The sequence below is a fragment of the Drosophila suzukii genome, chromosome 2L (assembly GCF_043229965.1).
Source record: "Drosophila suzukii chromosome 2L, CBGP_Dsuzu_IsoJpt1.0, whole genome shotgun sequence".
In the NCBI taxonomy this organism is placed as follows: domain Eukaryota; kingdom Metazoa; phylum Arthropoda; class Insecta; order Diptera; family Drosophilidae; genus Drosophila; species Drosophila suzukii.
This window is the reverse complement of record NC_092080.1, coordinates 19,419,869-19,433,583: the sequence shown is the minus strand read 5'-3', so window position 1 is coordinate 19,433,583 and position 13,715 is coordinate 19,419,869. Positions and strand designations below refer to the sequence as shown.

The 13,715-nt window shown below is 40.6% G+C and overlaps 2 protein-coding genes across 2 annotated transcripts; one reads left to right on the top strand and one right to left on the bottom strand.

The window, feature by feature from the left end:
* Positions 1 to 7,455: 7,455 nt before the first annotated feature.
* On the bottom strand, positions 7,456 to 7,915 carry LOC108017075 (uncharacterized). The gene has a single exon (XM_017084036.4). The coding sequence runs from the start codon at positions 7,840 to 7,842 to the stop codon at positions 7,501 to 7,503; it is 342 nt and encodes a 113-aa protein (XP_016939525.3). The 5' UTR covers positions 7,843 to 7,915; the 3' UTR covers positions 7,456 to 7,500.
* A 3,540-nt stretch (positions 7,916 to 11,455) lies between these two features.
* On the top strand, positions 11,456 to 13,343 carry Hsp60D (Heat shock protein 60D). Its single transcript, XM_017084007.4, has one exon. The coding sequence runs from the start codon at positions 11,598 to 11,600 to the stop codon at positions 13,281 to 13,283; it is 1,686 nt and encodes a 561-aa protein (XP_016939496.3). The 5' UTR covers positions 11,456 to 11,597; the 3' UTR covers positions 13,284 to 13,343.
* Positions 13,344 to 13,715: the final 372 nt, after the last annotated feature.

The following is a 13,715-nucleotide window of genomic DNA, read 5'->3' as shown; positions in this document are numbered from 1 at the left end:
AGGAGGGGGTGGAAAACAAAGCAACACTTAAAAGTTAAAGCAAATGGAAAAGTGTGCTAGCGAAGCAAGCTGGCAAATCAGAGCGTCCCCATAATTTAGGGGGTTTCTTCAACAGTTTCTGCTGCCTGCTCCAAATTAGCCACTCACTCTTTCGGCTCTTGAGTGTTAAGGGTTAGCCGGAATTTTCCCCCCAGATCTTGATAAATCTGTGTGTGCGTTAAAATATCTTTAAGATCGTGCTGCATGGAGATGCTGTGCTTAATTTGCTGTCCTAGCTGATGTTTTCTTAGGCCTCGTCCTTGTCGCATTCCCCACCCCGATCAGCTTAAATGCAAATTCAAGTTAATAAATGACAGGCCTATCGCCACACAAGCTGAGGCCATAAACAACCTTAAACCGGCCCAAAAGCTGGTGGCTCTTTATTGCCCCCTCCCCACCGCCAATAAGCGTAAATTTGCCAAATACAAATAAACTTTTTTCTGTTTTGGGCTCTCTCTTTAATCTCGCCGACTTAAAGTCTCAGCAGAAACCTGACAAATATAGAATGCCTGTATTTTTCACTGCAGTCTGTGTGCGCGGAGATTTTAGTCAATTTATTCACGGCTCTCGTGTGGAAATCCACGAGTCACAGAAATTGCATTCCGCTGCCAAGTTGTCTGGAACTGCGTTCCGGTTCATGATTCCTATAAGCCCCCATTTCATCGCCAAATTGGTAACAGCACTCCACTGACCCTCCAAGTTGGCTAAAAGTTTTAAGTGGCGCACGTTGCCTGATTGGCTGCTGCTTCGGCTAATTGAAATCTTGAGAATGGACGCCAAGAATAACTTAAACCTGGTGTGCAGGTTCTTGTTGCAGTTGTAATGCAAATGAAAACAAGCTTTCAGGGGGGGAAAATTTTGATTTTAATTAGCGGAATAACTAACTTATTTCGAAATTTTTTTAAACAAGTTTCGCAAAAAAACAAAGAGTGTTAGTGAGAGAGAATCATAGTCAAATTGGGTCTCAGATATAGCAAAGATTTTTAAATCTCCTATAAAGGTACCTAGAAGTATGCAACAATTAATAGCTAATTTTTAAATTTGCATACTTTTAGGTACCCTTAGAAGTCATTTTGAATTTTATTTATTTATTTCAATGGCAATTTTAATTATGAATTTAAAAATATTTTTATAATAAAACTTTATTTAGGCCAATGTTTAACTGTTACTCAAGTAAAATGGAAATTGTTATCATTATTTTTGGGACCAAAGATTTTACCATTTCCAGAGCCAGTAAATAAACTCCAGTCAGACCGTTGTAAGTCCACAAAAACAAACGTCAACTGTCAGAAAGTAAACGAGATGGAGAACCACTTGCACAGAGCGGAATGCGACAGGCTAACAAATCTAATAAGTTAGCCAGCAGAGAACGCAGGAGCAAACAAACTGAGCCGCATTTATCTCAACCGCAAAAAAGACTGCCATATTTCATTTTAAATGCAGCACCTGCAGCTAGAAGGGCCCAGGCAAAAAAAAAGGAAAAATAGGCGAAATACGCACAAACTGGCTGGGGCTCGCATGAAAAATGCTGAAAACGAAATGTCAACGAGGGAAAGTTGAGGACACAAAAAATTAAAAAGAAAAAGAAGCCGTGGCTGCGACAGGACGAAAGAACGAGGCCGAAAGGCGGCCGACCACAGGAGCGGCAGATGTAATCAACAACATCAGCATAAACTTGGCCAACACACACACATGAACGACTGACATACAGATAGCACACTGTTAGAAAATCCGTGCAAAAGTTTTCCCCGCCCCCACAGCTGCACCGAAGGGGGCGTGGCCGGGGGGCCCAAGAAGACATATCTAATAACATTAAGTAGTTTGCGCGTCGTTTGAATTATGGCCACGTTCGCCGATGGCAGCCTGTGCGATGAGTGCTAAGCAGATCCTGTCCCGCCCCCCATTTGGGCCTCATTCTTGCCAACATTTAATTCGTATGCGTTTGCTGGTTGCTGGCCACTTTGCACTACTTTCGCTGCTTCCTTGGCTAGGCTAGAAATGAATTTTGAAAAATTGTTGCCAGGCACGGAAGGTAACTAACCAGGCTAATGTGGGCGAAAGCGGGCCAAAACGCTCCCTGAAGGTCAACTGGGAGAGTGCAAAAGGTCCTTGGCTCAACATGGATACGACAATTGGTTCGAGGACTAAGTAAAGAGCAATTTGAAACATGATAGAAGGTGCACAAGTCAGCTAGTTTTAAATGTTCTTCTTTTTTTTGAGTTTCGGCCCAACTTTAGTTGGCGAAATGCGCCGAGTAAAACGGATCTCAAATTATTGGAGCCCCTTTTCTACAGAAAAAACAGAAAACATTTCTTTATTGAAAGATTTTTAATATAAAGTGTGTTGATGAATAAATGAATAAATAAAAAAGAACCTGAAATTTTATATACCATTATTGGCTTTGCATTTTTTCTCAATATCTCAATTTATTATATTCACTCTATTCCAATAAAATATTTCAAGAAAACTTAAATATTTTAGCAAAAACAATTTTAAAATAAAGGGACTTTTCAAATACAAAACATAAAACAATAATATAATTTTTTTTTAATAAATTATTCAAATGGATTTTAGTTTATATTGCGCTTTGTTTGATTAAATTAGTAACTTTACAATTGAACGTAAATTTTTATAAATGTTTCATTATTAAAAGAAAAGCATGCTAATGGTAAAACTTTTAACTTAAAAGTTACTTTTGTTTGAATCTTGTTCTATGACAAAGGGAAACATTTTTTAAAAATCTTTGATTATTTTCCTTGGCGTTTTATATGGATTTGAGTGTACGGAAATGACTTAATATAATATGAAATATTTTGAAAATTATATCATATCCTTTGTGGCTGCGTTGCTTGCCAAAAACAAACTACGAAAGGTCAAAGGTGGGACCGCCCCGAGCAACCCTCAACACTCTGGTGAAAACACGAGAAACGTGTGCCGCAAACAACCAACAACACCTGAACAAAGTTGTCTCGACTGGCAGACAACGAGGACGATGACGACGCCAATGCCAACAGCGAAAACGGGAAACTTTCGCTGGGAAAGGGAAAACTTTTCATTTGCATTTTTTCATAATTTTCAAGATGCGAGCCGAGCCGAGCAGATACTTTCGTTGCCCACTGTCTGCATGTGCGAAAGTGGCCGTACGCCTGGCCTAATTAAAACGATTGTGGCGTTAATGTAATTGCTCGGAAATGAGTAACGCTCCTGTGGCAACAAATTAGCAGCACATTACAGGTAAACAAGAGCCGAAAGTTCCTGAGGACTTGTAATTTATGGCCACACAAGAATCAAAACACACGACTTCAATTAATATTTCAGAGCGGACAAAACCACTCGATTGCACCATTGGATATGAATCAACCGACCATCTCGGCTATATATGCAGATATATCTGAACGTATATATATAATCAATTTTCACGTCTGGTTTGCGGCGGCTGTCATTATCATTTTTCATGCTGTCCCGCTGAATTGTGTTTGGTTACTTATTGTTAGCAGCTGTATAGACATTCTTCCCTTTTTTCGCCCGTTTGTTTGCCTGACTTCTTTTCGCAGGTCTCAGGTTTCCGTTTATTATTACTTATCCGCAATTCAATTTATCATTATTTATGCGTGATGAATTACTTTGATTATATAAGGCACTTTTAGATTGCTCTTTTGTTGCCTTCAGTTTGCCAATTGAATATATCATTTAGTTGATTCAATTTTTGGAAAATTATAAGGTTTACTTTATACATTAAGTAAAAGAATAATTATTAAGTACATTTAAAATGATTAGTTAACTTTGAAATCTAAGAATATATATCTTTTTTATTTACTCAATATATAACAAAATTTAAACTGTTTAAAGTTAATTATGATGTAAATTTAAAATAATTAGTTAACTTTAAAATCTTAGGATATATTTCTTTTTTGTTAACCTTTGGAGTTAAAAAAATAATTTGAAATATCTAATGAACCAGTTGCCTTTAATTATTTAAAAATTGTTTACTTAATTATATTTTTTTCTTTTATTGTAAGGGAAAAAATGTTGATATATTATCATTTCCTTTCATTTTGTATTTATAATTCAATATTTTTTAATAAACTATTCGTTGACTTTTCTCATAAATAACATACTAACAGTTTATTGTGATTTGATTAATCAATTGATTGCATTAAGTGTTAGTTGTTTTTATAAAAAACTGTGATTTATAAAATATTTGTGGCAATTGTTAAGTTGGAATTATTAACAAAACTTATATTCTTTCCATGTTATTATTATATATTATTTGTTAAGTAGTTTCCACAAAAAATTAACTTTTGTATTTCATTTATTATAATTGATCTTATTTGAACTGTCATTTCATTTATAATTAAATTTAAATTTATAAGTGGGTCGCCATATTATGTTATTCATTTTAATATTTAATTTCTCTGCCCTTTATTTTGCTTTGTAATGCACACATGCCAATCAGAGTAATTGACGGTGGAATTTAAAAGGTTCTGCTTGCAATCGTTTTCCTTTTTATTATTGATTGATTCGATATTGAGTGTTGTTGTTTGCGTTAGTTTTGCATATTTGCAGTTGTCACTCAAGCGACGCCGCCGAGCACCTCGGTGGATGTGGATGTGGATGTGGCTGGGGACCAGGACTCGCAGCTCCTTGGGTGGACTTCCTTACCTGCTGGTGGACAACCCGCCCAGCGACGTCGGAGTGACAATTGCAGGGCTGTCGATTGGAATCGGATTTGGTTTCGGATTGTTGTGGTCACCTTGATACGGTTGTGATTGTAATTCCATATTACATTTGCACTGCAATTTTTGCATTATTTATTCTGCACGAAAACTCCCTTCGCCGCAGCCAGTTGGGAACCGAATCAATTATTAACCGCATTCTTCGCACACAAACATTTTCTCGGGTGGGCGTTAGTCCTAAGTTTTTGCCAAGTTTTCCCTTTTGCCGTTTCCGTTTCCTTTGCGTATCGCGTTTACTTTTTTTTCTTTATAATTTTGTATTATTTTTTTTTATGTTTTACTGCTACCGACGAGTAGAAAAATGGTAGAAATTCATGTTTTATAGGCGCGGACGCGTGGCGAACTGCAGCTCCGGAGCTCGGCTGTAGTGTGCTGGGCTGTCGAGCTGTCGAGCGGCGAGGACGACGGAGAGTCAGCAGCAGACAGGAGGCAGCCAGCAGGACACGCGCGAACGGGCACAACAAAAACACGACTGAGGCCGCCCAACTGCCACCAACGAATAACGAGGCGAAATTGAAAGCGAGCACCGAATCCGCAGCCGATGGATGGCTCGTTCTCGAATCGGACTCGTTTCCAGGACTCAGTGTCCTCAGTTCAGGATTCAGGTTGAACGAAATTGAAAGCGCCGCGCCTGGCCTGGTAGCCATCGCCCGAAGTGGGTCGCTCGCTCGTCCTCGTCCTCGTCCTCGTCCTGGCAATGGCAGGCGGGATCGGAGGAGCCGAGAGGAGCAAGAGTGGCAAAAGCTGGAGCGGCTGAAGGCATGTAAACAAAGCCAGGACGAAGCTCTGTCAGGTGAGGATGCGGAGCCGAGACATGATTTTCCCACTTGCCGATGGCCCCAGCAGAACCGAGCAGCGAGTCCTTCGAGCCGAAGGGACGAAAGGACTCGCCGCTCCCAGCTGAGCGCTGCGCTCTGGCCAAAAAGCTCGCTCTCCCGCTGTACCGCTCAGCTGTGCGTGGGCGTTGCAAACAGCTGATGGCTTACAACGCTCTCTCAGCGACCCCTATTTTGGTCTAATTCGCTGAAATGGCTTAGACACTTGGAAATAATTGGGGCACTTGTATTTTCAAGTATCACATCCAGTTCAAATCAATCACAAGAGGGTTTTAGTTCGTATTTCTATATGCGGATTTATTTTGATTTCAGAAGAATTTTAAATAAAATTGTAAATAAAATTGATTTAAAAATTTCTCGGTTTTTTAAGCATTAGATATTTGTAAAACTCTATCTAATAATCGCATTTCCTTACTAGAATTTAGTACAAAAATTATTAAATTTTAATGAAATATTGAAATATTTATTTTCTTGGTTTTTCAAAAAGTATTTACGTTTTAGCAATTAAAAATATAACTAAAATGTTTACCCAGATTAAAAACATTCCTTATATTTTTGCAATATTGTTTTATAAATGTTTATGTTACTGTATTTAGTAATCACAAATTTGCCTATATTCGTTCCATTAGGATAACAATTTATCGAACAAAAAAAAATGTTCTGTTCATGGGAGTAATCAGTTTGCTAATGATATGTTATTATTAATATAATAACTTATTACGTATGTGATTACCTAATATTTGGACAGCCCCTAACATCGAAAATGTTCATAGAAACTGTTAAAAATGTTCTTCTAATTTAATAAATAAAAATAATTAAAAATGGAATTGGATCGGTTACTAAGCCAAAAACTAAAACGTTTATTTTATAACTATATTTTTAAAAACCTAATATATATTTTTCCCAGTGTAAAAGCTCGGCAGCCCACAGCCACACTCACACACTCGAATGCAATCCGCAGTGTGTTATCCTAGCTGACATTGTAAACATGACCAAAATGCATGTTCCCCAAGGTGCCACTGTATTTGTGTGGGCGAGTGTGCGGGTGTAAAGCCACATTTGACGTGCCAGTGCCACATTCATTTGCATATTTGAGAGCGCTTTCTGGCTTACGCGTGAGGAGAGAGAGACGGCGCGATGGCGGGCGAAAGAGAGGGCGCGATAGGGAGCGAAAGGGACAGCATGCCATGCCAAACCGCACACGCTCAAGTCTCATGTGTAAGGCATAGATAAGTTCAACTTAATTAAACTTTCAGTGGGGGACAAAACGTTGACTGCTTGGTTTTTTGGGCTCCTTGTTGCATAAATTATGACAATTGGCCATGCGGCTTACAAGATGCACACGAGACCTTGCCTGTTTGCCTATTTCTCCTTATCATCATCATCGTAATTGCCACCAGTCGCTCTATTATTAATACCACCCACATTGTTCATAAATAAACACGTGTAGGTCCCTGTGTTTCTAAAGTTAGGGGTCTGTCTATGCATCAAATATTGGTCAAGCCTTAAACAATCATTATAATCCCCAGATTATGGCATAAGCTGGCATACCCCATCCTAATAAAGATTTTATGTTGTTTGTTATTTAATTTGTAGTTCAAGGGGACGCGTCAACACCAAACTTCATTTTAAACCCACAGCTTTTGTGGATTTAGCAGGATTGTGCCTTCTATTCCGTCAGGTCTTAAATAATTTTACATGTATCGTCGATTACTCTAAGTACCTGTAAGTAATATGCTAACTGACATGTTTAGCCTAACCTATCCTACACTAATCTAAAAGTAATTTTTTTTCTACCACATTAAAATCAATTGACCCAAAATACCCCTATGTAACTTAAAAGATTTTATAGATTTAGACCACTTCAGTATTTAATAGAAAGAGCGGTATTACAAATCGTCGTCATATTCATCGCTACTCTCCTTCATCGAAGCGATTTCGTCCAGCAGAACTCTTAACTCCTCATCGTGGCATGGGGTCATCCTGGTAAGACTTTTGGGCAATGGGTTAATATATCTGAGTTCGGCCAAGTCCTCCTCCTCGCGTTTCTTCATCGCGCCCATCACTTGTTTTTGGGTGTGGGCCTCATGCTCCTGGTGTGCCAAGCGGATGATCGATTGTATTTCCCATTCAACACGCTGCTCGGAGGTAAGTTCATAATGAAATCCCTGGTGAGTACCATCTACCTCCTCATACGCAGCCACATCATTGATCGAGTAGGTAGAAAACATTTTTGTTGAAAACTCAAATAATCAAAAACGAAACGACAGTAACCGAACAATGGAATGCCATTTATTGTTTTGACAAATATATCAAAGGTTGCTCAGTTAACTGTCAGACTTTGTATTACATTTAAATGCAGTTTGGGCTTCGATTTTTTTTGAGATATCTAGGAATCGCTGCTTCCTAACTATCTCGTGCTCCATTTCAGCCTGTCTGATGATCTCATTCTCCCGTCCTCCAGAGGTCTTTTCTGATCCATGGTGCTCCATCTGGAGTCTACTGCCATTGCGGATTTCCACAAAGGCAGCTGGCTCGAGATCCTTACATGAATAAGAAGCCAGCTTAGATGACTAGTATTGGAGCAAAAATCTCGACAACTCGGCTGATTGCCCACCACTAACTGAATTGCGATCTAACTTCTATTACTTTATGGGATAAAGATTGTTGAATATACTTCTCAGTTAATGTAAACAAATGGCAAAGGCCCAACCACTGTAAACATATAACATAAATAAACAAATGGAGCATTTTTTCAAAGTATCAACAAGTTGGCCAGTGCAAGCTGTTTCCAAGCGAATAACTTCGGAGGGCTACGGAAAACTCAAGGTTCTATTATTGAGGTAGGAAACTATGAAAGGCAGCTCAAAGTTTGTGAAAGTCCGATGATTAGGGCTTTCATAAAGCTGTTGTCGTAGGTTGCTGCTCGAGGCTTTTAAAACCTTCAGGGAAAAAGCTTTTAAGGTTCTTGTCTCCGTCTCCATTGTGGTGAGTTTTATTTTGGGTCAGTATTGTTGGGATAGGCTCTGTTTCTGAAGCTTTTATTTATAAATTAAAAGGATCAGGAAAAACGGAACAAATTTTTTAAGAACCTTAAGTTTGTTTTGGTAAACTAGTGGTAAGTAAGCAATCCAAACAGCTGTTTTCACGTTGCAGGATTTAGTTTCTTCAAAAATTTGTTCAACCCAGTCCGTTCGAATTCAATCTCTTAATATAAAAATCAAAAGATTACCAAATTTACCAACCCCTAAATTTTTTTACCGGCTTAATAACAAACAAACTTTGCTAATTTAAGCAGGACCCAACTATTTATACCATGTCAAGGACATGCATTAGAACAGAATTTATTGATTAATGTAACCGGTGTCAGTCCCGCCACCCCCGAAAACAACCTTTGAGTTAAATAAATTATGGACTCCTGTTCAGTGGTGACCGGCGACAAGTTCGTCACGCATTGTAATATCAGAATAATGAAAGGTGCCATTGCCTCCGAGAACCAAAACAAAGCCAGCCCAGAGCCACAAAAAACCACCTATTCAATTATAGCCTCCGTCAGTGCCGGTGGGGATTAAAAATTCCATTTGTGGCCATCGGACGAGAAAAAAGGCGTGATAAACAATCGTCACGCACTTGCGCGCTTTTAATGAAATGCCGAAAATCCAATCAGTTACAATTTACCTTAATTGGTTTACTGGGACGCATATAAATAAATAAAATTGGTGTCCCCTAAGTCATGGAACGTACTATTGAACAGACAAAAACTAATGGTTAATATTATTATTAATTTTGAAAATCATTTTTATTAGTTAATTTACAGACCATTTAACATAACAGGAAAAAGGAGACTCCTTTGATTCCATTTGACTGCTTGCATCACATTTATAAATACAAACAATAAAACATTTTTTTAGAGAAAAGACGAAGCCATATTTTCTTTTATTAGCTGCTTGCATAAATTTTATAAATAAAGTAATCAAACATTTTTCTATTTTTTTTCTTGTTGTTTTGTAAGGTAGAACAGAACTTTATTGATGATACCGGTATCTTATTTTTTTGAGCCGTGAAAGTCTTTTTATGGCCGAAACAATTGTAATAACACTCAATAAGTATTAATTTATGTTAAGCAGTTGTATTGCATTTTTAAAAAGGAATACTTGAATTAGTCGGGTTTTGACTTGGTAGCCTTGGCATTTCCGACTACCAGCACTTGAAAGGCCACGTGTCGAATACTTGATGGAGTAGCCGAGTTTTCTAATCTCGACCATGACCAGGAACAACAAAACTATGCCTTACATAGCACACATTGAGAGACATAAAGTTGGCGCCAGTCGAAGCCCAGAAAAAGACACAAAAACAATAAACGAGTGTAATGGAAAAACAAGAACGCGGAGCTGATTTTTGGGGGAAAAGCCAACAGGAAGTTCCTTCACTTTTGCTTTCGCATGGAAAGCCAACTGCATTTGTGCCATTGCACCGACTTGTTGCACTCACTTTTGCATTGCTGCCATCGGCGGCTGTTTCCGCTGGATCCTGTGGCAGGTGCAACTGGGAGGCGGCCGGAGTGGGCGTGGGCGTGGCCAAAGGCGGTGGCATCTCGCCGGCGTAGTAATCCGCCACACTTGGAACCAGGAGAACGCCCACCTTGTTGCGGGCTACCTGCTGGGTGGTGTTGCGTCGATGCCGCGCAGGCAACATCATCCGATGGGCCACCAGAGCCATGATTACAGATCAATTACCACTGATCAGCCGATGAATCACTCACAAACACTAGTTTATTTGGAAAAAAGTCCCACCTAGTTTTAAAATCACTTAAAGTATGCAACAAAAATTAAAGTGGCAAAGAATACCCTTAACTTCCGGTTTCCAAATATACTGTTGCATACTTTTAGACACCTTTGCAAGAATATTTTCGAAACATATTTCTGAATTTCCAGGAAATTGAAAAAACTCGCGGAGGGCAAATCAAAGCCGCGTTTGCCTTAAGGAAATGCTCGACGCCAACTGAAAGACACAAAAAAAAGAAAAAGGAAAACAAGCAGCGAACGAAAAGCGAAACTTTCAACGCACCGGAAAGAGGCAAAAGACGAAAGGAAATGGCCGACAGCGCTCTCACTCACACACACTCATACAGCCATTTGTCCTTTTTGTGAGTCCCCGTGTGTGTGTGTGTGTGTGTGTGTTTACGTACTAAACGCCGCATGTTTGATGAGCGTTTTGTTGTTGCTCCTTTAACGTTAATATTAATGGCGGAATCACATTGTCTGCTGAGTGTGTCTGTGTGTTGGTGTGGCGACCGTCGACTGTCTGCGTCTGTAAGCGTAAGTGTGTGTGACTGCCGTTCGTCTGTGTACGTTAGTTTACCAACACGTGCACGCCACATTTAATAAACGAAAGCCGAAAAACAAGCAGGAAACATGGCGCAAATGTAATATTTGTTGTTAAAATAAAATGACGAAACGGAAAACAAGTTGGAACATAATAAAGTGGTGCCCTAACAGAAGCGACTTTCCAATACTCTATGAATTTAGTAACAAAAAAAAGAATTTTTAAAAAATAAAGACTTTTTACAGTTCAGTTTTAAAATAACCAAAATGTTTTATTTTTTAAAAAAGTAATTAAATAATTCAAGAAAGTGTTTTAATAATAACAAAAACAAAGGTAAGACCCGAAGGATTCTCTAATTTTCTATATAATAAAACCTTTGTTCTTGGGAAATTAAATTTTTTGCAAAATTTTGCTTTATATAATTTATTATGGACGAATTTTTTATAAATTATTTAGTTAATTCAAATTATTTTCTATTAAAATTAAAATTTTGAAAGATAAATCCTAGAAGCATGAGAAAACTTTCTATGTTTGGCATTTCCCTTAGCTTACCGATCGAAGGGTACTAAAATTATAAATTCACCCAGCCATACAAATTTCGAAAATAAACTCCCTCAAAATTAAGGACAAAACTACGTAAGGACCCAGGAAGAGGATCGGGATGCTGAACATATTGGGCCGGAGTGGTGGCATTAGCGTGCGCTTCTTCGCCAAGGACGTTCGCTTCGGCGTCGAGGCGCGCAGCCTGCTCCTGCAGGGCGTGAACATCCTGGCCAACGCGGTGGCCGCCACTCTGGGCCCGAAGGGCAGGAACGTGCTCATCGAGCAGCTGCTGATATCGCCGCGGATCACCAAGGATGGCATCACGGTGGCCAGCAATGTGCAGCTGAAGGATCGTCGCCTGGATATGGGTGCCCAGCTACTCCGCCAGGCCACCAACAATACGAATAACGATGTGGGCGATGGCACCAGCACGGCCACGATCCTGGCCCGTGGAATGGCCTGCCAGGGGATGCACGTGCTCCGCCAGGGTCAGGTGAACGTTCAGCTCCTGCGAGAAGGAATTCTCGAGGGATCGCGGACAGTTTGTGAAGCTCTGGGCGAGATGTCCCAATCGGTGGATACAATAGGTCAAGTGGAAGCCGTGGCCAAGGTGGCCCTCAATGGAGACGAACGACTGGCAGAACTGATTGGCGACACCATACTGGAACTAGGAGAAAATGGTGTCATCTTGGTCAGGGAGTCCCATGGTCCCAAGGATGAGGTTAAGTTTCAGGAAGGCATTACCCTGCCCTGTGGTTACTGTTCACCCTTCATTGCCGCAAAAAGTGGCAAGGACAGCCGCCTGGAACTGGGAAACTGCTTGCTCCTGCTCACCCTGGCCAAGATTGATCAGGTTGAACAGATCCTGCCCGCTTTAGAGTTGGCTCGGCTGAGGGAACAACCCCTTCTGATTATAGCCAACGATTTTTCCAGCGATTTGCTAAAGATTCTGGTGTTGAATCACCTTCAGGGAAGAGTTCAGGTCTGTGCAGTCAAGGCTCCTGGCTTTGGCGATGAGCAGCGCCTGGAAATGCAGGATCTGGCCCTGGCCATGGGTGCCCATTTACTGGAGGATGCCTCCTGGCTGGCGGATCTTAGTGAGGAGGACCTGGGTGAGGTGGTGGCTGCTGTGGTGAATGCCAAGGCAACGCACCTTTTGCAACCGATCAAGGTCAACGAGGAGCAGGTGCAGTCCCGCATTCAGCACATCCGTGAGTTGATCGATGAGGCTGTCACCGATGAGGAATTGGACCGGCTGAATACACGAATGGGACGATTGCAGGGCCGGCTGGCCACCATCTACGTGGGCGGGACCAGTGACCTGGAGTTGAGCGAACGGAAGGATCGTTTCAACGACGCCCTGCACGCAGTCCGAGTGGCCATCAGCGATGGCATTGTTCCTGGAGGCGGCACAGCCTATCTGCGGTGTATTCCAGCTCTGGATAGGTTGCCGCCCGCCAAGGTTATGGAGCACCAGTTGGGCAGAGAAATTGTGAAGGATGCACTTCGGCTTCCCTGCTATACAATCGCGCACAATGCTGGAGTGAATCCCAATGAGGTCCTCCATCGAGTCCTCGATGGCAGCGGAAACTTTGGATTCGATGCCGCCACCGGGGAGTTCGGAGATCTTGTGGTCCGAGGTATTGTTGATCCCGCGAATGTTTTAAAAGCAGCCATGGCGGATGCCGCCGGAATCGCGTCCCTTTTGGCCACCACCGAAGTGCTCATCACCAAGCAGCCGATCAAGCCAAAGATTCCCAAAAACCAAGTCACTCGGGACCTGGCTAGACTAGTTGGCATGTAGTTGAGTCAGTGGAAATTTATCAAAAATTATAATCAAATTATTTGTATGATTTTATTACCCGTAAAAGTAGGCAATGAAAGTATAAACCCAAAAATTATGTTGGAAAAAATTAGCAAAATTACCAATTTAGTTGTGAACATTAAATGTATAAAGAATACATTGATTAAATTATTTGTTTGTAATTTATTAAATATGAAATAATCGGTAAGGACTAAAACAGCCTTTAAACATATGCAATATGCCTTCAACTTTAGCAGTGTATTTGTGGTTGCCTTCATTTATGACTTGTCTCCTTGTCGAATCCCTAATTTGAACATATACGAACACGCATGCCGCTTTCAAAAGACCACACTCCTATTTCGATTACCATTCCGACTCCTTTCCCGCCCACAAACACTCAGTCATATCTTGACGTCCTTCGGGTCCTGTTCA

Coding starts and splice junctions, on each gene's coding strand:
- LOC108017075 (XM_017084036.4), bottom strand. CDS start 7,842: ATGTTTTCTACCTACTCGATCAATGATGTGGCTGCGTATGAGGAGGTA.
- Hsp60D (XM_017084007.4), top strand. CDS start 11,598: ATGCTGAACATATTGGGCCGGAGTGGTGGCATTAGCGTGCGCTTCTTC.